Below are 27,875 nucleotides of genomic sequence, written 5' to 3' on the forward strand. Positions count from 1 at the left end.
ACTCTCCAGACTCCCAACATTAATGATCTCCTGTTCATGTTAGTATTCACCTCAGGATCACTCAGCAGACATCTTGTAACCAATGTGTTTCACAGCTTCCTTTTTTATTTTATTTTATTTTGTGTTTTCCTCTGTGTCTGTCCATCAGACTGGAGTCCCAGATGACTGCAGACATCCAGGCCATCCTGCAGCTCCTCCAGAGGCAAACAGCATCAGGCCCCCCCGCCTACAGCACCGTCACCTCCAGCCCCGAGTACCAGAGGCCAGCCATCTGGGTCCAGCCGGTGTCTGCCATTCAGACAGAGCTCAGCCTCGCTCCTGCACCGCCTCGGCCACAGGTACATCAGACACTTAACCCACCTCAACAATAACCAATCAGTTAATGCAGAAAATTACTGAGTAAAAAATAATGTTCTGTGTCGTTTTTACCTGTTGGAGGACATGTCTGCAGCAGACATGTTGCACCGTGGCTGTGTCCAATGTACTATGGCTGTGACAATAAGGACTCTTGAAATCACTTGGTCTTTTGAGCCTTTTGACTTAAAAATACTTGATGCCTTTCCCTGAGGCCAAAGATTAAAAAGTATGTCCTGCAAGAGTGTGCCTTGAATCCTGAACAAACTAATGTTAACATTAATTCCTTTAGACATAAAACATGCAGTATACAATATCACTTTAAAGGAAAGTAGTCTGCAGAAAATGTCTTGTGAATTTAGGGAGATAAAAAGTTTATCCAAATTGAGATGAGTTAAATATAACAAGACAGGACAGAAACATAAAATCCATTCTGTTGTGTGTACTGCTCAATAGTGCTTAATATGAAAGAGTGATGTCAGCACTAAGGATTAAGTTCAGTTACGCTTGTTTCAACAAATAAATGAAAATTCTAAAAAGCAATTCATGATTATTGTTAATTCATTATGTCATCCTGTTGTTAAAATGGCATTACATTATTTGGTGAAGAGTGCATTACATCTTACTGAGGACTCAAAATGTAAAGTTTCAGTGGAGAGGGGCTAAAGAGCGGCATGGTTGCCTGCTCCTGGTTTAAATAGACATTTGTATGGTAGCTCTGTGTAGTCTGCTTCCTTTGATGTATCTGTCTTTACGTTCTCTGCCAAATGGCTCATAACGCCACCTCGCCTCTGTCTTTTTCAGAGTCCTGGCCTAGAGCAGGCCCAGAACAAGTCCAAAGAAACCTCCCCAGACCTTCTTCGCACAGAGACTCTTCCAGACGGGAACTTTGCTGGACTGCTCGAGAGCGACACGGACACAGAGCAGAGACAAACGCAAAACAGCATGGACTCAGTAGAACAGCCCCCGGGGTTCTCATCAGGCCGACAAGCCTCCCTACCTGATGTCCCCAGCAGCTCAGGAATGTTGGGACTCCACAGACCAGTTTCTGACCCTGGGCTTCCAGGAAAGTAGGCGTCCCCGAGCCCTTCAACGTCGACCGAAGGTGTCCTCTCAAGCTTGACTCAGGGTCTAAGAAAGAGACTGTATATGCAAAGGCAAACAAACTGTAGACTTTCTTCCATTCCTTTTCGGAAACCCTCCCAGCCCCCTGCCCTTCCAGCTCTCGGATTTAGATGTATAAAGTCCATTTATACAGAGGTATTTATACACTATATTATTACCACATGTAAAGTCGTCATCTACCCTGTACATACTTCAAATAGAACACTGCCAGCAACATGAGGCACCTGATGTGCTTTTTCTAAAAGAGATATGCATGTTTTCCTTTCTCATGGGTTCTTTTCCTTTCTGTCGCATGTTCCTCACACACTCACTGCAACTCACCGGGCAATCAGGTGTGACCTTGGCATGCTTACAGACTACTGTAGCTATCAAGTCTCATTTTCTATGACTCTTCCCTCTTCACAGGGACAAAGCTACTTGAAACTCTTTCCGAGGCATTTCTATATTCCACTCCACGGCTTTGAAGTTCACCTGTTGTCAGCAGCTCCTAACAGTCGACGCAGTTTCAAACTCACAAGGAGATCCGTCTGTATATTTAGTGTACCTACTGTACACAACTTTGCCACAACAGATGAAAATCACTTCTTATTCAGCTCAAAGTACAGAACACTGTAATAGTAATAACGTGTGTAGAGGCTGCATGAACCTTACATAGCACAACAAGACTTATGTCAGTCTTTGAGAGCAATAATGATGAACCAGTACAGGAACGAACTGAATCTCGGTATATTTCTAGAGTTTAATGTACTCTGGAGATCATTTTATACAACCTGAACAAAGAAGAGAGCATCTTTAACAGCATTTATGTTGCTATGTTAAGATCTGTATGTGAATTCAACAGCTCAACCTTGACACGCAGAACATTTGAAAGACAACAAAATGAATGCTTCAAGTTTTGGATTTCGTAGATTTGAAAACATAATTAACATATAACAACCTACATCCTATCAATACCACGTAAGCGTAGCTGTGGGGTATTTGCAGTTGCAGTCAAAACTTGTGAGGGAAATTTCTGTCCCGGCAGTTTGGGGATTGTAATGATTCCTACAGCTGTTCTTTGTTTCTTTCTGCAGTTATTTATGGTGAATCTTGGACATCTAACCATCTGGACCAGTAGTCTCTCAGCAGAAGGTGACAGTTTGAGTTTTCTTCCAGACAACTGTTTCCAGTACTTGTATTTAATTATACAGTAGTTGTTTGCACTAGTGTCATCCAAAATAACATACATAGCATTTCTGAATAGTTGAAATGGATTCAATGCTCAATTTCTGCTGCGCTTTCTTGCTCTCTCATTGTTAATATTTACTACAGTCACTGTGCTGTTCTCCCCTACTAACCAAGAATGGAAAAGTTGTTGTCATGTTATCAGCTTATTGTATTTATCTTTTAATTAGAATTTTAAATTCTTCAAAGTAAGTTTCAAAGTATTGTATTGAAGGCAGAAATTCCAGTATCGTGACGACACTAGTTTACACTGGTGTGTGTTTTAATCCATCAGATTTTCAAAACCTACAAAAAAAAGTTGAAAAGAACCAAGGTTTAGTCCCTTTTTTTGACATTTCTCATCATTCTGTAATAGAAAAAGAACAGTTGTAGAGCTAAAGGAATACCTCACCTGCAAAATGACTTTTTTTTTTTTTATCAATTACACAAGCCTCTTTGGAAGGACCCCCCCCCAACTACCATTTGTAATGGCAATCTGTCACACATTTACCCTCATCAAAAAAATACAGCTCCTGGAATTTGGATTTTGCACTTATCCATAATGCAAAATTTAGCTGTGTGCAGCTCTACTACTGAACGGAGAATCCAACAATGGCAAACATTTTTTATAACCTGAAGAAAATGGGGACTCTGTTTAATGACGGTATAGTCCAGGTCTCATTTATCTCGTCGTATGCTCAGTACTCAGTTAAACATTCGGATTTAAAACAGGTCAGTAAAGTCTCACACAGGGTCAAGTGGTGTTCCTGGGCATGTGCATTCCTTTGAACTCCGCTCAAGTGGAGCTTGTACACACGCACATGCTCAGGGCGCACTACTCGAAGGCTGAAGTGTTTTGAATTGTAATGTTTCAGTGAAAACGTGTTTGGGAAGTACTGAGCATCCGACTAGATACGTGAGACTTAGATTATACTGCATGATGTGTGAGAGTAAGACAAAGTTTTCTTGACAAATTCAAGGTAACACACGGTGAGTAATTGATATGCAAATGGTAATTTTGTGGGTGAAGTTTTCTTTTAAAATCCTCAAAATGCCTCGACATAATACCCCTTAAAACTGTATGTGTAGCTTTGATTGCAATTGTGACGCTGCCACACAGACGCCACATCCATACGTTCTAAAACCCTGACGATCCTACGTGGTAGTTTTTAGTTGCATGCTTTAGGTCTTCCACCGTCCTCTTAAAAGTACAATTTCCTAGATAAAAAAATCGCTGACAAAGCACCATGGGGGGGGGGAGGGGGGGTGGGGGAGGGGGGTGGGGTGGGGAGGACAGAAGTTTTCATGTTTTGGGCCGAGGACACAGGCCAGCCTCCAATAGCCTTAGCTTTATAAGCCTGCTCTAGCCTTTGACAGACGACATCAGTTCAATGCAGCGGAAACCTGCTTCTCCACCGTCAGATGTAAATGTACCGAGCCATTTTAGGGTGATCTGCATGACAAATGAATTAGTCATTTTAGTTTTTTAACTACATAAATTCCAACACAAGCTCATGTATTGCATGGAGACTGCACTTGACTAAATTATAAAAGGTCTCAATCAGCTGTGTGTGACATGTATTGCTTTTTAAGGTACAGCACATAAACTCACCCAGAGAGATTTAGAAATAACCGTTAGACCTATTTTTCTAAAACAAAGTATTTAATTTGCCATTATTTTTCTATGTACCTTATTGTTTTTAAACCCCTGATGTTAGGCAGAGTGTTGTGGACTGCTGATGGGAGGAGGATGATGATGATGAATGCAATGCATAGCCTCTCAATGTAGCAAGTAAGATTTCAGAGACAGGCTTTAAGCTGGGTGCTGCATTTACTGTATGCTGTTGAAATAGTTTGTTATGATTTAATATTGCACATTGATTTTCATATCATTTCTGCGGAGTTTTGACTTTACCCTTATTGAACAGTGAGTTGACATCCAACACTTTGCTGTCATCTAAAGCCTGGGCTTCATCTAGTCCCCTGACTCCCTCAGTGGAAACCTGAGAGGTCAGAGATAACGGGGGAATATTAGTTAAGATGGATGAGATGAAAAAGGACAATACAGATGATCCAGCAGAGCGCGGGGTGTTTTATTTGATAAGCTTTCTTTCTCAAGCACAGATGTAGAACAAAAGTTGCTAAAGCCTAACTCGACACGTCCAATGCCTGAACAGTCTACTGAACTTTCATGGGATTTGCAAACTTTTGCACAGATTAGAAAACTTGCTGTACTGGATATAAATGTCACTTTTTAAACCTAGTGCTGTTCACAATTGTTTTTATGCATTTTTTAAATGTTTGCCACTGTATTTTATACAATGCAACACTTAACAGCTAATTTGAATGTTTCTGTTCTTAACTATATTTAAAAAAATGAAATATATTGTGTAAATAGATTGGGGGGGGGGGGGCGCAATTGTATAAATTAATAAACAGAATGCATAATGATCAGAAAGTGTTTAATGTGAGTAACAAAATGTGGTCTTTACTACAACAGTGGGTGTGTGCTGAGGTTGATTTCACTGCATTGTTTACAAAAACATGGCTGTGTTTGTACGAAAACATCCAAAACAAACAAGTTTACAGCTGCAAAACTTCAGGCATATGAACATACTGTAGCTATAGAACAATATTTTTATATCTCACTATCATTAATAACAGCTATCAGTGTGGATTTATATCAGCTCACAGTCACTATGGCTTGTTATCAAGCTAAAGGAACAGTTCACCCCTCAATAGATATTTCTGCTATTACCTGTAGTGCTGTTTATCAGTCTAGATTGTTTTAGTAAGAGTTGCAGAGTGTTGGAGATATCAGCTGTACACGTCTGCCTTCTCTCCAATATAATGGATGACACTCGGCTTGTGGTGCTTTGAAAAACTCATCACTAATGTCTCTTTACAGAATTCATGACCTGGTTACTCAAGATAATCCACAGACCTTGTGAGCAGTTTCATGTAGGAGCTATTTTCTTTGTACTGAACTAAACCCACCAACTGTATCACCATACAGAGGGGAGCGTGCATCTACTTGTGGCTGAGATTAAGTTAAGCTAGCTAGTTCAGTAGAAAGAAAACAGCTTGTGGTGCTTTAAGTAGAGTTGCGTTGATTTAACTGAGTCCCATCTAGTTCCATTATATTGAAGAGAAGGCAGACATCTCCATGGCCGTTATCTCCAACACTCTGCAACTCACACAAAATCTACACTGATAAACAGCACTACATATGAGAGGAAAAATGTGTATTTTGGGGCGAAATATCCCTTCAAACACCAAGCTAATACGCACCTATAAAAATATTACCACAAATAATGAGAAAAAAACCTAACTGTATTAAGTTCAGTGTAAATGCTGCTAACATTAAATCATTAATCATGATGCTGCTGTTACTAAGTTACATATAAATGTGTTTAATATATTAGTCCATACATTCACAGGTTATAATGGCACAGTAGGTGTCTCATAGGTCAGGACATCCTCATAGTATCAGTTCACTCATTTAGGACTTTCATTCCCAAATGAGAAAGCCAAAGCATAATATGCAAACTAGTTTAAGGTATCTGATTGAGTAATTCTGTATTGTCCCACTGAGACTCTGTATTTTCAATTCTTTAAAGCCTCTGTGTATATTTCTGATGTGTTATCTGGCACTACTGTGCTGCAGTGTCTGCAGCTTTTATTTTGGAGGTCAGAAATCTACACGAGGGCTTTAAAGACACTGAGATGTAATATATTCCCCTCTAATATACTGTGTGTATATATATATGTGTGTGTGTGTACAACCAATAGATCTTCAGCACGTCCCTTTGTGACATACAAGACTAAAGCATTACAGCAAGCGTTAAAAGCCATGGGTACTTCCCTGTTGTGGCTCATGGCCGCTCAGTCTAATATACTGGCCTCCCTTTGCGTTCCTGTGAGGCAGTGATCCACAGTCCACCACTGATTGGTTCCATAGGTGCACTGACCTCGTGGTGTGGGACAGACAGCAGAGCTCAGATGGCCATTGTGCACAGGATGAACTGTGAAGAGGAGGCACAGAGACAAAGAGTGAGTGTCAACCACAAAGCAGGTTTGTGAATCAGCCACAGGAGATGCTGAGCTGTTTCACATGCAGCTCAACTCCAACTGCAGCAAAATGAAACCGCTTGAAATAATGTTGTGACATGTCTGTATACTGCACAACACAAACATGTAGAGTAAAGCTACCTCCTTTTAATCAGGTGGAATCAGGGACTGCATGAAAATGATGAGGAGTAAATGTGTCATATAAAGTTAGACTACAATACGCCTCAAGTTAAAATTCAATAGTATTTTCTCATAAAAGCGCACCTCTTCACGAACAGTTTGGGCAGTTAAGACAGTTTACTGAATCTGGCTTGGACCATTAATATCTGCAAACCTCAGAAAAATAGATGAGTGGTGTCTAACACAGCTGTCTATCACTACTCGTGAACTGTGGTCAAACTGAAAGAGGCAGCGCTGATCAAATATGAATCAAGATTCTGTTACTGCATTCAAATATGGATGCATCAAACACACCTTCCCCCCCAGCAGCACACAAGGTCTATACAATTGGCACAGTTTCAAGGTGGGCACCCAACATTAGAGTCGCCAGTTCAGTATCTGACCAAATGTCTCCCCACCTGTTCCCGAGTCCAAACCCTGCACTGAAAAGTCAGTATTTTGTCCTTGTTGATCAGACACATCATCAAAATTCTCATGACCACAAGGAGAGATGTGTGACACCAGTCATGGTTTACAGAATCAGTGCTTTTAGAGGGACTTTTTGTCTGGCAGAAGTATCTATCCATAGTAAAGCAGTATATTCAGCAAATCATAGACTGTCTTGTTGAGTCTTATTTCCAACAGTCTGGTGTGTTTTGTGTTCCAATGCTCAGAGGAAAGATGGTGAAACTGTCTAAGGCAGTAGCTCAGGCTGGTAGAGGGAATTGCTTTGAAGGTTGGAAGATAGAAGTTCGATTCTCAGGTGATTAGTCAGTCTGTTTTGAAAGCTGATGTCTGAAGGAAAAAGTTCAAAGTTACATGGGACGCTAGCAAAGTGTCTCTGGACTGATAACTCAGGCTGTTAGAGGACTGGTTGGAAATCCAGAGATTTGTGGTTCGGTCCTTATCGAGGCTCAGTAAATTTTAAAAGCTGCTGTCCAGAGGAGAGAGTGAAAGGCACCATGAAACACAGAGGACATGTGAGGTGGAATAGCTCAGGCTGTTAAAGAGCTGCTTGGAGATTCTAAGGTTGATGGTTTGACTCTTATCCAGGGCAGGTGAAATTTAAAGTCCAACGCCCAAATGAAAAGGTTAAATGCGCCTGGAGAAAAGGTATGTGTGTAAGCAGCAGCTTAGCTCAGTCGGTAAGACTACTGGCCTTGGTGTAGGAGACTGAGGTTCAAATCTGGTCAGGTTGATGGTTTGATTCTTATCCAGGGCAGGTGAAATTTAAAGTCCAATGCCCAAATGAAAAGGTTAAATGTGCCCAGAGAAAGGTGATATGTGTAGCAGCAGGATAGCTCAGTGGGTAAGACTACTGGCCTTAGTGCGGGAGACTGGGGTTCACATCCAATGCTACCATATGCACGTCATTGCACGGCAAGGGGGAGCCAGGACGCCAGGAAAAAGTGGGGATGTCATCATCATCCCCACATTAATTAACATTATTTGGGTAACAGGAAAGGTAGGGTATGCAGAAAGGTTAGGACTGGGGAACAGCAAAAGTACGGTATGACTATGCAGGAAGGTGGCTAGGACTGGATAGTAGGAAGGAAGCTGGGACTGGGAAGGTAGCTAGGAACAAAGTAGTAGGGAAGTTGGCTAGGACTGGGTACTAGGAAAGGTAGGGTATGCAGGAAGGTGGCACTGGGTGGACTGGGTACTAGGAAAGGAAGGTGGAATAGGAAAGGTAGGATAGGCAGGAAGATAGCATTTAACCTTTTAATTTGGGCATTGGACTTTAAATTTCACCTGCCCTGGATAAGAATCAAACCATCAACCTGACCAGATTTGAACCTCAGTCTCCTACACCAAGGCCAGTAGTCTTACCGACTGAGCTAAGCTGCTGCTTGTAATTTTATAGAAAGTTGTTAAAGTTAAATTATGTAGAAAGAAGTTAAATTAACTGTTAAAGAGGTAAATGAAACACTGTAAATAGAAATGTTATTTTTCCTACCAACTAGACCTAACTTTCCTTTACCCAGTCCTAGCTACCTACTGTTCCAACCTACCCTCTCATATAACCCTGTCCTAGCCACCTTCCTGCATGCCCTACCTTTCCTATTCCACCTTCCTTTCCTAGTACCCAGTCCACCCAGTGCCACCTTCCTGCATACCCTACCTTTCCTATTACCCAAATAATATTAATAAATGTGGGGATGATGATGACATCCCCACTTTTTCCTGGCGTCCTGGCTCCCCCTTGCCGTGCGATGACGTGCATATGGTAGCATTGGATTTGAACCCCAGTCTCCCACACTAAGGCCAGTAGTCTTACCCACTGAGCTATCCTGCTGCTACACATATCACCTTTCTCCGGGCGCATTTAACCTTTTCATTTGGGCATTGGACTTTAAATTTCACCTGCCCTGGATAAGAATCAAACCATCAACCTGACCAGATTTGAACGCCAGTCTCCTACACTAAGGCCAGTAGTCTTACCCACTGAGCTATCCTGCTGCTACACGTATCATCTTTTCTCTGGGAGCATTTACCCTTTTCATTTGGGCATTGGACTTTAAATTTCACCTGCCCTGGATAAGAATCAAACCATCAACCTTAGAATCTCTAAGCAGTTCTTTAACAGCCTGAGCTATTTCACCTCACTCTTCCACTGTGTTTCACGGAGCCGTTCACTCTCTCCGCTGGACAGCAGCTTTTAAAATCAACCTAGCCTTAATACGAACCGAACAAGCAAACTCAGGATTTTCAAGTCCTCTAAGAGCCTGAGCTATCAGTCCAGAGACACTTTGTCTGTATTTCTTAAAACTTAATTTTCTTCTTCAGACATCTGCTTTCAAAACAAACAAACAGACTAACAGTCAGACTGAGAATTGAACTGTGAGCCTCTTAACAAACTGTTACAAGGCTCACAAACCAGTCCCCTATCTCCCTGAGCTAATGAGCTGGAAACATTTGAAGACTCCACCCTGATGATTTTCTCTTGCACCTTTAGACAAAGCATTAAAAAATAAATAAGGTCCTGTATCACTAATTAAAACATTTCAAAGTATATGTCAAAAACTGTTGGCAGAAACTCACAAGGTCAAAAAAAAAAACAAAAAAACCCTCAGTGTAATTTTACAAGACAAAAAGTTGCAGATTAAAACCAGTCAGGTGACATGGTATAAATAGTGTCCCCAAAGAACTAAAGACGTGGTGGATGGTCAATGCATGGGCCTTTCACACTGTAGGTTTGACTGTTAACCTGAGCATTGTATGTCAAAAAAAAAAACCCGTCATAAAATGTCTTAGTACAGTATGCTGAAAAAAGTCATAGTAAAGTATGTCATTAAAATGGCAGTGCTTGGTTATGGCTTGGTTGTTTTCATCAAGGCTGGAAGGTCACAAACACTCTCATTTTACAGCTAAACAGTACACTAAAATATGTTTCTGAAAACATTTGAGATGAGAATTTGAGAATCTTTATTGATATTTGATCAGTGCTGCCTGGTTAGACAGTTTGACCGCACTTCACGAGCAGTGAATGACATGTTAAGTGTTCCACTTTGACGCAAGGTAAAAGTTGACGGAGGAGCCGATGTTCCCTTGTAAACCAAAAAAAACATGCAATTGAGGAAAAAAAGCCCAGTCTTCAGCAGGGAAAGCCTCAGATGATGGTGGTAAAAGCAGGTTAATGATAACATTGTGTAGATGAGCATGTGAAACTAAACTGCAGAAATGCAGACCCACACAAACGCCCCGACAATGTCTGTGGGGCCCCTGGGAGTGGTGATGCTCCTGTTGAGAAACACTACACTACACTACAAGGAGGATGAGGAACATGATTTTTTTTTCAAATATCTGTCTTATGTAACACTGTGTGGATACAGACAGTTTCAGCAAATATGACAATTATTTTTATAAAAGTTACCAACCACAGCAATAAATGAGAAATGTTAATAAATAAAGCTAAAACATCTTCAAGGTCCAGCCACAAACTGCAAACTCCTGATGGAGCGGGCGCTCCAAAGAGACATCAGAACTTACATCATCATACTGGAAGTTGACCGATCCCTGATGCATGGTATCTCTCCGTCTGAAGTTGTCTGCAAGATGAGGAGTAAACCATCACTGTTTCAATAAAGCTTACTTGATAACAATGTCACACAGATTTGTGCACTGAGCAAATCACAATGTCACAGCACTTCAGAGATAACACAAGGATTACAGGTGGAACGAACCTTAATGCAATTTCACTGTCAGTCAGTCCACATTTAAAGCATGCATCTGCACACGAGCGGCTGTTCACTGAACGTGTCGGGTCATTTCCGTCAAACACATATCATGTGTCTGTATCTCCTACCTGTGAGAGCTCGCAGTTTGACACAGCAGGCCACGTAGTCATCAAAGAAGATTCTCCCTCCTTTGTTGTAGCGCTTGATGATTGTGGTCAGAGCCTGAGGACTGATGCGGTAGCCTGATATAGGAGGGAAAAATGTCAGACTTATCTTTTTGTCATTTCAACAGTGTCCATGAGAGATACCAATGTTTCAAAAGAGCTCCTTAACATAACAATAATAATAACATCTTTGCTGACATTATATTTTATGAGCATGATGTGTCACATTGAGTGAATACATCTCACATTAATTCCCTCATTCGACTGCAAACAAGTGTCACACTGCTCCCTCTGTATTCACTTGTTCTCTCAGCCTGCAAAACAGGAGCTATATTCAAATTCTATGCAAACTAAGTTCACTGAGTTTCTTTAAGTTTGCATATAAAACATGAATGGCAGACAAAACTACTATTTACATCTTGGGCTTCATCCGCAAGAAAATCTGGGCCTGTATTTATCAAACATCTTAGAGTAGGACAGAAATCCTCACTGGCCAAAAGGCCTTAAAGTGACAAAGTGTGGTCCTACGTTTACTATTTATTTTTTTTCAGTTGTGTGTACATTGATTTTATTAAGCCTCATGAGTGGTTTGCCAGTGTTTTACAGCCAAGATAACTTAGCCAATTCACTGATTGCCTACATACATTAAGTCTCCACCTAATAATAAAATTGGGTTAATTATGTGATTTTTCAATATTTTTATTATCCAATACTCCAAATTGCAATTGTCAATAAACTACAAGACGTCATCAAAATTTCTACTTTGCAGCTGAGTGTAAATCAGCAAACCTGTACTCTTCCCAGGAGTCCTTGTTCTGGCTGTTAGCCTGTGTGAGAAGCATCATAAATAACTAATCTACTCTGAGGTAAGAGACATATTCCTCCTAGGTTAACTTAAAGGACTAATTCTAAGATGCTTCGTAGATACACGTCCTCAACTTTAGTTACTTTGACGCTGCGTTTGACCTGAAATGTATGAAACAAATACTTGAGTGTTCATTTTCATGCCATGGGGTCCAGTTTTGTAGTAAAGTTGAACGACATTAATTGCAATATGTTTGCATTTTATTTGTTAACACTTGGGATTAGTTGCAAGGATTTTGAGTCATAAAGCATTGTGTACTTAAAACAGGCTATGCACAGAATTCTGCATACCATGTAGAGATAGACTAGCAGATCTACTTGACATATTTACATTTTCCACCTGTATAATGATAGACATATACAGTCAGGTCCATAATTATTTGGACAATGATACAGTTGTCATCATTTTGGCTCTGTACACCACCACAATGGGTTTTAAATGAAACAATGAATACCTGCTTAAAGTGCAGACTCTCAGCTTTCATTTAAGACTTTTTTCAAAAATGTAGTATGAACCGTGTAGGAATTACAACCATTTCTTCACACAGTCCCCCGACTTTAAGGGCTCATAAGTATTTGGACAAACTAACATAATCATCAATTAAACAGTCAGTTTTAATACTTGGTTGCAAATCCTTTACAGTCAATGACTGCCTGAAGTGTTGGACACATAGGCATCATCAGATGCTGGGTTTCTTCCCTGGTGATGCTCTGCCAGCCCTTTACTGCAGCCGTCTGCACTTCCTGCTTGTGTTTTGGGTGTTTTGCCCTCAGTTTTGGCTTCAGCAAGAGAAACGCATGTTCAATTGGATTCAGGTCAGATGATATGACTTGGCCATTGCAGAACATTCCACTTCTTTGCCTTAAAAATGTCTTTGGTTGCTTTTGCAATATGCTTCAGGTCATTGTCCAACTGCACTGTGAAGCATCGTCCAATGAGTTTTGAAGCATTTGGTTGAATCTGAGCAGATAATGGTGCCCCAAACACTTCAGCTTTCATCCTGCTGCTCTTGTCAGCAGTCACATCATCAATAAATACAAGAGAACCAGTTCCACTGGCAGCCATACATGGCCATGACATAACAGTACCTCCACCATGCTTCACTGATGAGGTGGTGTGCTTTGGATCATGAGCAGTTCCTTCCCTTCTTCCTTCTCTTGTCTTCCCATCATTCTGGTAGTTGATCTTTGTTTTATCTGTCCATAGTATGCTGTTCCACAACTGTACAGGCTTTTTAGATGGTTTTTGACAAACTCTAATCTGGCCTTCCATTTTTAAGGCTAACCAATGGTTTGCATCTTGTGATAAACCCTCTGTATTTATTCTAGTGAAGTCTTGTCTTGCTGACAAGAGCAGCAGGATGAAAGCTGAAGTGTTTGGGGCTACATTATCTGCTCAGATTCAACCAAATGCTTCAAAACTCATTGGACGATGCTTCACAGTGCAGTTGGACAATGACCTGAAGCATATTGCAAAAGCAACCAAAGACATTTTTAAGGCAAAGAAGTGAAATGTTCTGCAATGGCCAAGTCATATCATCTGACCTGAATCCAATTGAACATGCGTTTCTCTTGCTGAAGCCAAAACTGAGGGCAAAACACCCAAAACACAAGCAGGAAGTGCAGACGGCTGCAGTAAAGGGCTGGCAGAGCATCACCAGGGAAGAAACCCAGCATCTGGTGATGTCTATGTGTCCAACACTTCAGGCAGTCATTGACTGTAAAGGATTTGCAACCAAGTATTAAAACTGACTGTTTAATTGATGATTATGTTAGTTTGTCCAAATACTTATGAGCCCTTAAAGTCGGGGGACTGTGTGAAGAAATGGTTGTAATTCCTACACGGTTCATACTACATTTTTGAAAAAAGCCTTAAATGAAAGCTGAGAGTCTGCACTTTAAGCAGGTATTCATTGTTTCATTTAAAACCCATTGTGGTGGTGTACAGAGCCAAAATGATGACAACTGTATCATTGTCCAAATAATTATGGACCTGACTGTATGTCTAGATATGTTTAGAAATATAATCCCTTACATACTGTAGTTTCTCTACTAAGGAGCACTGACGAGATGATTTTTAAACGGTACGACATCCCACTAAGTATGTATCTTGGTCACATTATCAAGGTTTTTTTTTGTTTGTGTTATGTGCTTATATAAAAAGAAATAAGATGAGCAAATAACTGTTATCAGATTTCCTAAACTAAAATATTAACCTGTTTGTGCCTGCAACTAAAATTTTTAATTTCCTTTTGTGGCAAAAATCTGAAGACATTTTAAACAGTTTCTGAGAAAAGGCCATTTATTTTGTCATACTATATTTAGGCTTTGAGGACATGGGACTGTTTTCTACATATTTCATTATATTTTATGAATAAACTGTAGTTTCATGTGCCCAAACACTAAACATAGTATGACAAGAAAATTACTGTATCTCAGAGACGACAAGGAGCATAATAAAGTATTCAGTATCTATGAAGTTGTAAGAAGTTAAATATCAAAGATATGCACACGTGCAGTGTAAAAAATTATTTAATGAGGAAAACACTTGATAAAACAAGTTTAACATTTTTAAAAATCCTGATTTTGACGACTGATAACTGTCATTTTTCATGTGATCAAAAAGTTTCAAAGTTGTTCTGTTAGATAGTACATCTGTACCCGAATTTAAGATTATAAATCAATTGGAGCAAATGTTTAAGCATTTTTCCTTATCATACTAAATAAAGTCTTTGGGCACAAATAATAATGTCAGCATGAAAAATCCAGAAGTGATTGAGCTATGATAACATGCAAATTGTCTTTAGTGTTTGTTTCATGAAGTGTTTTTAGGAAACACAATGGCATTTTACATCATAAAATTTCATGCCATAAACTTTTTTTTGTGGCAACTGATGTCCTTTAGTAATTCTTAAGTAAAATCCACTAACCAAAATGCAGTAGATGAAACTAAATGACACATACTTTACATGCCTTCGTAATGCCACATCTAATAACCTGACAGTTTGGAGGAATATATCTAAGAATATGGAGCATATGTCGCAGTGAGTGTATCACAAGTGTAACGTTTTCCTCTGTTGAACTGTGGATGATAATATGAAGAAGTGACAGACTGATCAAAAGGATGATAAGTGAGAGACAGATCACACCAATCAGCACACATTAAATGACTTATATCAAGTCCAATTAAGTATCATTAAGCACTGTGACAACCATTAGATGTGCTATCATCACCACATTAAATATCCATCATGTTAAACTGTTGAGACTCTCACCCATAGAGTTGACTGCCTGACTCATCTCGTGAGGTTCGACGGTCCCACTCCTGTCCTGGTCGAACATCATGAAGTTCTGCTTCCAGCCATTCAGAGCTGTGAACAGCTCCTTGAACTCATTGAAGCCCATCTTGCCTGTAAAGTCCCTCTGCAGACAGCCTGGTTAAGCTTTAATAACTGCTGCTGACCCACAAGAATAATTACAGCAAGGTGTGACTGGAATGAAGACAGCAGCTGGTTAACCCTGTTCAAGGTTCAACACCACACCTACTGTCAGACATTTCAACAATTACCATGAATGGACAGGGTACAACAGGAACTGGTGACGGACACATTATGGCAACAATCAGCCAGTCTCATTTCCAGCTCTGACTGACACAGACATTTATTCCAAGTTAACCCTGACAGTACAGAAAGGATACATCCAGCATTGCAATCATGACCCTGCACGTCTCCAGGCTGAATGCTGTGAAGGTAATAAAACATGTAAAGAATTAGTGGAGTCATGTTTACCAACCCTCGCATTTTACATCACTACTACTATGATGGTCCCAGTCTAAACTTTAGTAATTGAAAGAACCACACATGAGCTAAATGTCCACAAACTGTAGCTGCACAACCAGCTTTTACACCTGAGGGCATCTTCACAAAGCACTCTGAGGCTGGAGGTTTTCTCCTGACAGGCTGTTAGTTGAAGCCCATACCCAAATTAAGAGCAATTAACAAAGCTAATATTTGCTCCTGTGAGATGTTAGATGCAGTCTACATTGCTTCAAAGTCACCAAGACCTGCTCATAACCAGCTGACTGCTGCAGGCCACTGTAGGGTTTTGGAAAAAATAAGATCTTGAATGTAAAAGCATATTATGTCCCACACACATCACTGTGTAGATAATGATCCAAAGCCTGTTCCATAAAGCACGCTAACATGGGATTAAAATCCAAATCCTGCCTTGAATGAACCCAACAAATCAATCCACGCTAAAGCGGTGATTTCAAGTTCATGCAGTCAGACTAATTCAACACATAAAGGTTTCAAATATTTAAGACAATTACGTGTGCACACTGTTCTTAAGCAGCCCAAGTAGTTGAACATGGATCACACTGATACACCATGGAAACAGCAGTGGTTAAGAGACAGCAGTGATGTTCACAACTACCATGCAGCACTTACTTTAAGAGACGGATGAAGACTTCAAACATCTTACAATCAAAAAAATCTAATGCAGCACCCAGAGAGAAAGACTGGCAAGAAACTGCTGATCGACTGAATGCATAAGTGGCGACTAAGTTAAAATATTAAACAAAATTCTGATCCAACCTAGTACAATTTTGGGCACATTACATTCCAACAGTAAGAACAGAAAACTTGTAGATTGTTTAAATATCTTATACAAGAACACTGGTAACTGATTTCAACAAATTAAAGTTTTTTATTTGGGTTGGGGGACACTTTCAACACGATCAACTTAAGTGAGGAGGAAAGAACGTTGCTGCAGGTGCAATTGCACTGTTAACTATTTATGTAGCTATTATAATTCTGCAGGGGTAATTTAAATTTAAATTTATTTTATGTGGCATAACCCAACATTTTAATATCACACACACCAATTAAACACATGTAGGTTTATATACAAACATTTATATTAGTACAATTTATTAAATGTATTTACTTAAGTTGATTTTTCTATAAACTTTCATTTTTTTGACTGATAGTGTTTAATAAAAGTAAAATAATATTGCAGCATGCCACAAAGTCAGTGGTAAAGTCATCGCCTTCCTGTCGGGGAGGAACTGTGGTTAAGCAACAGTGTGACGGTTAGACTGCCCCGGACCAGGTTAGTTTCCCAGCATAAGTAATCACAGGAAATGACCTTGCACTATGTTGGATTTGCTTCATGGAACTGAATCACCTGTAAATGAGTCAAATTGAGTCCAAAAAAAGCCTGGCTTATTTGGTAAACCTGCTTTATGGAACAGGCCCTGGTTTCCTGGCCTTTTATTAAACCTCAGAAGATACAGTCAATACAGATTAAACTCACTTCATATCTGTGACATTTCCTGTCACTCACCAACAGCTGTTATGATTTTCGCTCCACTCTACCAGGTACCCAGGGTAGTCCAGAGCTTAGTAAAGCAGAACAGACTACAGCTTCATTATTTTGTCTCCTTGGGAGAGTTCCGATTAAAAAACACAGTGTAAGCAACGGGTACAATTATTATTTTATATTCTATATCTGTTGTCGTGTTCTACTGTATTTTTAATCGTCCATGTCTGTGTTTAATGTGCTCTTTGTAATGTTTCTAACCTTTGGACAACGATACCATATTTGGCGATATTACAAAGTCTGCCATAATACAATGTCAATGCAATGCGATTCAGGGACCTGCGATCTATATAAGACGATAATAAATGTCCATTTAACATAATCGGTTACAGAGGAAGCTGCCACCTCTTTCTTATTTACTTTTGGCCATAAAAGATGGAAACAACACGAACAAATGCAGTAAAGTTCACTTTAAATTGACTCCACAAACACATACAAAACAGTACATGGGATAAGTTAACTTTCGGGGCTTTAAGACAGAAATTATAAATGCTTATTATTAGCTTAGGCATTGCACAAATTAGCCTAGCAGCCAGCAGACTTTTTTCCTCTACTCACAGCTTAACAAATGACAAGTGGCATTATCATTTTCTTGCTCACTGTTGGTTAAAGTCACCGTACGTTGGAATTTCAGCCTGCATGTGCAATTTTTTAGCCGAACATTGTTGAGACAGAGCCGCAAATACTAGCGAAGTTAGTCATGTCTTATCTCATAACGGCACTGTTTACATACACAATGTGCTCTGTCCGTTGACCTGTATTTTCTCCATAATGGACAATATTTTCACACTGCTGATTTACTCCCAGGTAAGAAATATTATCCTCATCATCTTTCTCTGCTGCTTGCCGACTGCCTGATGCTGTTTGACGGTGACCCTGAATATAGATCAATGTTTTCACTTTGCATCGATGACACTAGATCGTTGATCACTGAATCAATACTTCGGTACAGACTGATGCATCGTTACACCCCAACTTGTACTAGTGTGCTTTGCCAGGTCTCCCTCACAAGGGGATTTTAATGTTAAGGGATTTTCTAATTAAATAAAGGCTAAATAAATATATGATTGCTGAGGTAATGAGGATCCAGTCCGCTCAACAAGAAATCAACAATCAAATCCAAGAACACCAGAGACGGTCTGCACAACTCTCCATGACTGTTTCTTCAACCCAAAAATGCTCTCTTCACACACTGTTTGGTTTAACAGCTCATTAAGTTTTCAAGTAACTGAGTAAATAAGACTAGCCTGATTGGTGCCATATGTAGAACACTTAAAGATTTGAGATTTTTTTGGCTAATCAGAAGAAAAAAAAAATCACAGTATGGACTTGAAGATGGTGTTTGATGTTATAATTTTACTTCTAATTATATTATAAAGTATCTGTCCATCTAAACCTGTGCCTGCTGCTCCTGTATACTGTGGAGTATTTTATTTCATACTCACTGACACAGACTTGTCAGGTGTCGACCAAAACCTGCAACAAGCCCACGCTGACTTCCCCTCGTTCACTTCCCCTCCAGAGGAATCATATTGAACAATAGTGTAGACTCCAAAGGTCTATTTCACAGAAGTGACTTGCAGATGGTGGTAGTGTTCATACTGAATGTGCACACATTACCTTCTATTAATAGGAGTTTGAATGTTGTAACTTTGATGAAACAGGGTCAAGCCTTATGTACTAACCAGCATGCATTGTATAGTTGCTTGAACCAGCATCACTTGATATAAGCAACCGTTTTGTGTTTTCCGTCCTGTGTTTTAACACCCTTTAACTTTGATCCCAACACCCCAGCTGTGCATTTGTTTTATGCATGATTAAAACACCTGACTGAAACATACAATTAAGCACTGGAAAGAACTCATGGGAGTGGTATAATTGAGGAGTCAGTCATCCTCCTTTGTGGAAGGGAGAGTCGGTAACTTACGTGTGTAGCTGCCAGAGAAACCAGACTGGGTCAGACACCTCTGAAGCTCCTCCGCATCGACCTCACCGTCCTGCACAGAGCAGGAAGTGATATTCAGTCATGTGTGACTCTCACAGGAATAAAAAAAACTTTCTGAGGAGACTGGCCTGCTGGTCAAGTGTGAAGTGATGTCACCCATGTAGCTGTGTATGCTACCACTAAAGTGATGTTTAAACTATGCTGAGTCAAAGTGTGGAAAACAGCAAGACAGAAACAGAAGAAGTGTCAAGAAGTAAAGTGGTCTCCGTTAAGTCATCGTAAATAATATCCACTTAACACCAGGCTCACACTGAGCACAGGAAGGGCCATGAAGCGTGCTGCTGCCTTCTTTCAGCACCTATCGCAACCAAGTAGGCTGTTCATACAGCACGTGATCTGCAGCGATAGTTTCGGTGTCCGGTTTAGTCTTTCTATGAGTGAATTTTTAAAGAAGTCACACTAATCTGAACAATATAACACAAGTATGATTGATGTAAATGATCTGATTCTTATTAATTACAGAATATGCATCCCATGCTTACTTATTCCACATTTTTATCAGTTGTGTCTAAACAGAGCGTGAGAGATTATGTGCAGACAAACAGAAAGAGAAAGAACTCTACATGTGGTTAGAGAAGAGCAGGGAAGAAGAGCAGCACGGAGAAATGCACTTCTGGTGTGAACAGCCACGGGACTGCTCACGCAACAACTGAATTATCGGTCTCTTCTGTGTCTGATGTGACCCTGGCGTAAGGCTGGAAGCATTTGTATGGAAGATTTAAAATGCTGATGTGAAAACAAATCAAAAAGTGTGTTTGTATGTGCAATGGAAAAATATTTATTCAGTTATCAAAGACAAAAAAATTCATAACTGCCCTATTTAATTATGACATGGTAAATGCATACATAAAAATGGAAATACATAACAATGTGTAATGTATCGCTTTTTATGTAAGTATTTCTAAATCTCCCATACAACCAAAGACTTATTTTCTACTGCAGAATCAGTGTATTTGCACTGCTGACATGTAAGACAATTGAAGCAGAGGGGAATCAAGTAAAGACAGAGCCCAACTGTCTCTCAACCATGTCGTTACTGAACTGATTCATGAACAAGAGAATTTCTTGATCTTGCCCAAACATGAAATGTGAAGGTTAATACAAGCCTTCATTGAAAAGCGTGGGTTTTATAAAGGTCACATGAACAATGTGTACTCTACATTCATAGGAAACCAAAAGTTGGTTTCTCCACACTCACCTGGCCTGCAATGGCTGTGAAGTAACCCCACATTGGATCATTGGCAGCTGGGGGTGCGGCGCCAAATGTGCCTGGATAGCCTCCTCCATAGGGGGCATATCCTCCCTGGGGTGGTGCGCCTCCCATCGGCCCACCCATTTGCCCAGGCATTGGACCTCCCATCGGGCCTCCCATTGGGCCTCCCATGGGCGGCATCCCCTGACCTGGCATTCCTGGCATAGGACCCCCATACTGAGGCTACACAGATGAGAGAGGAGAGCAGGGATGGTATGTTAAAGACACTCAGAGGGAGATCAGGTGGTGTGTCAAAATGTAAAGAATGATGTCATTTTTCTCTCGTGAATCAACATGTTCAAACTTGGTCTCAGCAGCAGATACACACTTTATATACTGTGGAAATGTATGACCGTGGATGAAACTAAAATACCAGGTCTGACTTTGCACACCAACTACAGAGCAAAAAGAAACGCTTACGCTTTTATTGTCAACACAGTTGTTTGGGAATATGTTACACATGCCCTTCTCTCTGTTATAGCATGTAAGCTTTTCATTCAATAACTGGCGGGTATTCTTAATCATGTCACGGTGTGCATGAAGCTGAAGTGACCCTGTCACCTTCGAGATCTTCTATTAGCTGACTCAATGCTTGCTTAAATAGGGGCAAGAGTCAATATTCTATAACACTGAGGCACGGCATTCCACAGTTCTGGATCACACTTAGACTTTGTTAAGGGTTAATTTCAACTTCTTCACACAAAGCTTACACAGCCTACTCTTTACTGAGAAGTGTCAGACCATTCATAAGGGGTGCACCACCTAAATAATGCATCACAATATGCAGTGTGCCCAGTAGCTCAGTGGGTAAGGCGGGCATCCAATGTACGAGCTCAATCTCCTTGCTGCAGCAGCTGTCGGTTCAATTCCAGCCTACAACCCTCTCTCTCGCTCTCCCCTTTCATGCTTACTCTATACTGTTAAATAATAATTTAGTGAAGATGAGCTACTCACTCTCAAAGCCACAAAACAGAGAAGTAGATCTTGGGATGTTTGTTTTTACACCCAAATGATCTTTATTCTATTTTTTCTTCAAGTTTTAAACAGAAAATGACCCATACACAGAATGTGTTTACATGGACATGAATAACCTGTTGGTGGTCTGGTTTTTGGAGTGTCCTGTTCATAAGTGTGTGTGAGCATGTAAACATCATATCCCCATTTCCGAAACCTGAATAAGTCCTTATCTTGTTTATGACAAACATGAATATGCTATCTGGAGTACTCCAATAAAAACCAGGACACAGTTCCATGTATACACCTTATCCTGGGTATTAAGAGCTGCTGACGACCTGCACAGGTGCAGCTTCAGCCAAGTTATGTAACAGAAACACAAACAATGTCAGCAGTGAAAGGATATCACTTCTGAAGCGATAAATAAACAGAGTTTAATCTTTTGTAAATTAGATGGGCTTGGCATCTTCATCCACTGCTCCCCTGTCCTACACAATGGCAGTGACAGTGACAGAAGTAGCACAGCTGCCTTTAGGATAGTGTTATCTCAGGACATAGCGTGTGTTGAGACAGAGAGAGAGATCAGACAGCTGTTGGAGATCAGGGGAGAAATTTCCAGTTGTCACGTCATGGTGACAGCAATAAATGTACAGTGTTGTGTAGTATTTCCTTTCACCCTGTTTTAGTAAACATCATGGGCACCTGCACAAATAGGCTGCAGTCATCAGTAACCGCGTTACAAGTATTTTTCATGTATATGGGGACTATTTTTTCACCTACAGTGACGTCACGCGCTACCCACAGTTAAAGGCGAATTATATACCACTGTGTTGGAGGTGCAAACCAATGAATATCATATAAGATCATAGTTTCCTTGGTGCAAACAAAGTGGTGATGTATTTGAAAGAGAGGGTTGGGTGAGAAACTTAGCAGGTAACAAAACCAGTCATTCATTAGGAGTCAGATTAATGCTTTTCTCACAAGTAGTCACCTAATTGAGCTCCTTATTGTGCAAAATCGTAAAAGCAGGTAGGCTAATGTTGTATCTATAATGTATTATAGGCTACATTATATTTTTATAGGTCAGTAGAATCATTTTACTGCTCCAGTCAACTGGCGGCCTTTCATGAATTCATTCATAATTCAACCAAACATCACCAGAGAATATGTATTCAGTCCACAAAGCTTTAACTTATGTTTACTGCTCGAGCTAAGAAATGTAATCGGATGACATTAAACAGAAAAGCAATTAAAAACGCAAACAATCGCTACATCAAATGGTTACCTTGCACCTCCAGTGTTTGTTTGTACCTCCAATAACATGGTGGATCATGCATGTATGTGTGTGTGTACGAAGGAATGATTTCTGTGTTCTTTATGGTTCTGTCATGGATTTGTCAATTCTTATAAAGTTACTCATCCTAACCTGGAGTGTGTGGAAAAATGCAAGGAAAGAAACAAAAACAGATGGACTAGCTTCCAAGACTTGGGAAAACAGCTGAGAGGTGGGTTAGCTTCATGTTTAGCAGGCCCATCTGTGGGCTAGCAGTTAGCCGGTCCCTCAGACAAGGCCTCAACGTCGCCGGTCTGTGTTCTCATGAGCAGCACGGTGCTCCATCTTGATATTTTGGTTCAATTTAGGTTGTTGGTGGCTGAATCACCAAAAAAAATACAGGCTGGTCTTCCACAAAAGTCCATAAGTTGGAAAGGTGTGTAGCAGGAGAGTTAGAGGCCGTTTACACGTTGCCGGCTATTTTCATAAACGGACATTTCACCGTCTCCGTTTTCAAAAAGATCTTCGTTTACACTTACCCGTGTATATATACACAAGAGCATGCCAAACCTGTAGGTGGCAGTGTAACGAGAAGCTCAAGCCTTCCATGTATCCATTGTCACCATAGCAACATAGGTCGCACTTTTTACACAGGCGCAAGTTCCGGCGCATACTGTGACGTCGGCTGCCTATAACTCCGTTTATCTCCGTTTATCTTAGTTTACATGCAAACGCGCAACCGGAGTTTTCCAAAATCTCCACTCTGGCCGGAGTTTTTAGAAAGACTCGTTTTCAGAGGAGAAATCTCCGTTTGCGTGTAAACGAAGGGCACAAACGAAGGAAGATGTCTCCGTTTATCAAAATCACCGTGTACGTGTAAACGGCCTCTTAGCACTGCCAATTCCGCAGTACCCACACACCTGAACCTCGTCACATCATTAGGTGACTCCAGTAGATGTGTGTGTACGTCACACTGATGACCTTTTATCAACCCACAGCCTAACCACACCTCATTGGTATTTCCCAATGAAAACAAGTCCACCATGTTTCGGAAAACGCATAAGTAAAAATGGGGAGCCATAATCCCCCTGAAACTTGTGAGAAAACCATATCCTGCATATAATCATAACCGGGTTAAGCCTCTTAAACAGGTCATCTATAATACTGTAACACATATTTTGTCAACAATAAGGTCAGTGATGTGTCAGTGTATTTTAATATTATACATTTAATCTATCCAACAAACCACTTCTTGAAAAAATAGAAATAATCTTTCTGATACCTGTGTATTCTGTATCCTGGGTATCAATTATCAATAACAATATTTGTTATATGAATGCATTTATGTAAAATTCCTCTGGACTGATGTTGAATATGTTTATGATATATTATGTGGAAACAAGATTAATCTACAGAAAAAAAAAAACCTTTTTATTTTAGGGGAAATTGATCTGAACAGAGGGCATGTCTTTATTTCAAATCCTCTCATTTTGTAGGGTAAGTTTTATATCAATACAACATTACCACTTCAATGGTATGACACTGGACTTTGAGACATTAAAAGAACTTACAAATCAGAAAGCCACTAGGACTATGGTCGTTTACAATGCCTTGAAAATCTCTTTTTGATTTAAAATATATAATTAAAAATACATTTTTGCGGCCCTGTTAATGTACCACTGCTGTTCCACTTGCGTTCTTTGATATTAATTGTATTCCTTTGTGCTTTTGTATCCTTTTATGGTAACTGAATAAAGGACGTTATGGGGAAAGTGTCATCTTTAACTATTTTCCCCAATTCATTGTCTATGGAGCAGTACAGAACTTATAATTGATCAAATCACCAGTTTTTAACATGAGGGGAGAGTTGTTCATGCTTACATTTTAGTCCATAACAATAACATGTATCAGTGTTAAAAATGAGTTTAGGACCATTTTTAAGCTGCACTGACTGCACTCGGGCCTGACTGAACAGCAGTAATTACAGGTGACTCTTCACACAGTAGGATAAAATTAGATTCAGGTGTGTCTATGGTCCCTGTAATCAATTAACTTACAAGGGTAGCGCAATTACCCATAGCTAAATGTTTGAGTATACAAGGAGAGTGTTTTGCAAGCAATACATTTAACTAGTTATATCATAGTTTAAGATATAGTCTACAGGCTTTTAACAAGAGTTTTATAAGCATATTAGTGAAGGACACGCCCCCTTACCTGGGCTCATAACAACGTGTAATAGGCTAAAGGTAAATGCTGGTTCTGCTTAGTCCTGTGGAATATTGAGGAATTTACATAGCGGAAGACATTTTCAGCATATTAACGATAACACTGAGGTGCCAATATAGCTTAAAACTGCCAAAATAAGATGAAAAGACCGCCCTATTGCGGTTCACATAGGCTATATATGGATAAGTACCCTGCTACAGGAAGACCAGGAAATCTTTAACAGAACATCTTGTGACATCGGAAATTGTCTGTAAAAGGAGCCCCAGGCCTGCTTTTCTGCTAATATGCCTCGTTTATCACTATAAAATTATGTTAAAATTTTGTTTACTCACCCCGCCGTATCCTGGATACGCCATTTTATCAAGCAAGTCAAACTGTTACAAGTTTAATACCTGTAAAGTGTGATTGACGCCGTGCTGAACGGTTGTAACTTCAGTTACGCCACAACAGTTGCTACATCATATCCGAGCTGCCGGAAGTTGTCGAAGTGGGTTGACTGATGGCGCAGATAGCCAATGGGTGAGGAGAATGAGAAACAGACCCGCCTACCTCGTTTAAGTGCTGCTTTTAGGTGCTCCTCGTAAAGTCAATCTCTAAAACGACAGTCAAAATGTTGGGGCGCAAATACTTAAAAGTTAGAAAATATATAAAGACGAGTAATTACAAAAAGACCAAATCGTCAAAGCTGTTTAAAATTAACGCAAACTGCCCCCTGAATGTCATTCTTTGGTAACTTGAGTTACATTCCCTGTCGCCATAAAAGCCAATAATCTCGATTTCCCCGGTGTCTTTAAACTTCTCATGTAAGTATTTCCAATGCTCTTTCCTTTTGATGTTATCTGTGTTAAAATCGTATTTATGGCCTTTGGGTGGCGCATGTAGACAGTAAAAAGGTTTGTAATCCGAATTATGGCATGTCTCTTGCTTCACTAAGCTGAAGATCCACTCTCAACATGTTTGTAAAGCTTTTCCATTTTTGGAAAAATGTTTGGCTGTCCTGCATGGCTTAATATCACCACTAGATGGCGGCTTTGTAACTTTTGCTCTATAAACAAAAACTGAACAGTATTTTATTTCTATGACTTGGATAAATGCAGATTAAACAGCAGCAGTGACGACTTAAAGTGCTTTAGAAATACCTCACACATACAAAAACACAGTGGAGAGGCAAAGGAAGTGGAATAAAATTAGATAAAATTAAGCAAATTTTACTTTTTAGCTACCAAATACAGGAAATCTCACACTCTCTCTTCATCTATCACTTGTCTGCTTTATTAATCTTGAAGAAAAAGCTTAACACAAATATGTAATGCTCAAAAAGCATGTACCGTATGATGTCAAAGACAGTCGACCATGACATAAATATATCAGAAGTTACAAGGTGAGAAGACAGTTAGAGGAGCCACATGTGCACTGTATTTCACCCTTCAGTGAAACTCAGGGGAAATGAATCATGAATTCAACAGAAAAGTAGTGCATCTGGTTATTTGGAAAGCAGATGGAGAAAAATGTGGGTAGAGAAAGGTGCAGAGGATGCCGCAACTTCCTGTTGCCACATCAGAAAGGGCAAAGTGAGGTCAGGAGGTCACACACTGGCAGTTATGAAGGTAATGTTGTAATACTCATAATAACAGATGTGAGACATTGTAGGAATAATGACAAGTTTTTGTGAGATACCTACATAGATTTACTGTGAATCTGAAGTCACATGATAGCATAACTTTAAGTGCAATAATGTAAAATGACAGATTTCCCATAAGTCCCTGTCTTCAAAACAAGCGATGAGATAAATCTGCAAGTTTTCATTCACATTTTAAAATCTGCAGACTTTTGCTACATTGCTTATCAAAACTATGATGAAGGTCCCTTGTACATGCAAACTGCACACAAGAAGAACGTATTCAGGTGTAACCCAGGCCTGATGGAGGTCTGGAGTTACTCTGGTAACGTGATAGTGTTCTCATGGTACTTATCTTCCTCTGAGGGGTTTGATGATACACATCCAGATGTCTTGTCTGCCCCATTATTTTCTAAAGTTGACCAAACACACATATTACTAATCAAAAATTATATCCCTAAAGACTGCACTGTAATCAGATTTCTCTCTGTGCCAATTTGCCACAATCATAAATTTAGGTTTTGTAAGTAAGATGCTGTCTCTTCTCTCTGGTCTGTGAATGTACTATTTAGAATCAGAGACCTCTACATATATCATACTGTTCATCTCTCATTTTGTTGCAGATTGTAGACCATAGCAGTGGACAAAAAGCATCTAAAATACTTTTGTCAAATGGCCTCAGCGGAATAAATGCCATACATTTTTAAATCCAGTAGATGGTGGTAAAGTTCATTTGTGACAAAAAGCCAACTGTAGATATACAATGACTCCATATCACATCGACATTCAGGGGTACCAGTAGTTCTCTGGAGCGGCCGACACATGGAGAGTCATATGGAAAACAGTTGTTATGAGGCACTCAGTGGTTTCACAGGAGGACCGGTCACATCGCAACAAATGTAACGACGCCTTTACCCAAGTATATTAATTCTATGCTACTTTACACTGACACTTCAGACACAAATATTTTACTTTTTTACACCTTTATATTTATCTGACATCTGTAGTTACTTCACAGATTAAAGTTTTACGTATAAATATACTTTG

The 27,875-nt window shown here is 39.9% G+C and overlaps 2 protein-coding genes across 8 annotated transcripts in view; one reads left to right on the plus strand and one right to left on the minus strand.

Moving 5' to 3' along the window:
- Positions 1–5,140, plus strand: part of kcnh7a (potassium channel, voltage gated eag related subfamily H, member 7a) — a 97,620-nt gene extending 92,480 nt beyond the window's left edge. For 5 of the 7 annotated variants that reach the window (XM_078165888.1, XM_033615582.2, XM_078165889.1 and 2 more), the window contains 2 exons: positions 149–338; positions 1,159–5,140. In XM_078165888.1, the coding sequence (XP_078022014.1) occupies positions 149–338; positions 1,159–1,428 (460 nt within the window). In that variant the 3' untranslated portion in view covers positions 1,429–5,140. The remainder of the gene's footprint in view (positions 1–148; positions 339–1,158) is intronic. The other 2 variants (XR_004501006.2, XR_004501007.2) reach the window with 2 other exon arrangements.
- Positions 5,128–25,699, minus strand: LOC117250250 (sorcin-like). Its single transcript, XM_078165891.1, has 8 exons — positions 25,543–25,699; positions 20,704–20,940; positions 19,428–19,497; positions 15,816–15,859; positions 15,394–15,541; positions 11,219–11,332; positions 10,903–10,961; positions 5,128–6,707 (listed from the first exon to the last, which is right to left on the minus strand). Exons 1-8 carry the CDS (start codon positions 25,564–25,566, stop codon positions 6,681–6,683), a joined length of 723 nt encoding a protein of 240 aa, XP_078022017.1. The 5' UTR covers positions 25,567–25,699; the 3' UTR covers positions 5,128–6,680.
- Positions 25,700–27,875: the final 2,176 nt, after the last annotated feature.

This window comes from Epinephelus lanceolatus, chromosome 24 (assembly GCF_041903045.1).
Source record: "Epinephelus lanceolatus isolate andai-2023 chromosome 24, ASM4190304v1, whole genome shotgun sequence".
Taxonomy (NCBI): domain Eukaryota; kingdom Metazoa; phylum Chordata; class Actinopteri; order Perciformes; family Serranidae; genus Epinephelus; species Epinephelus lanceolatus.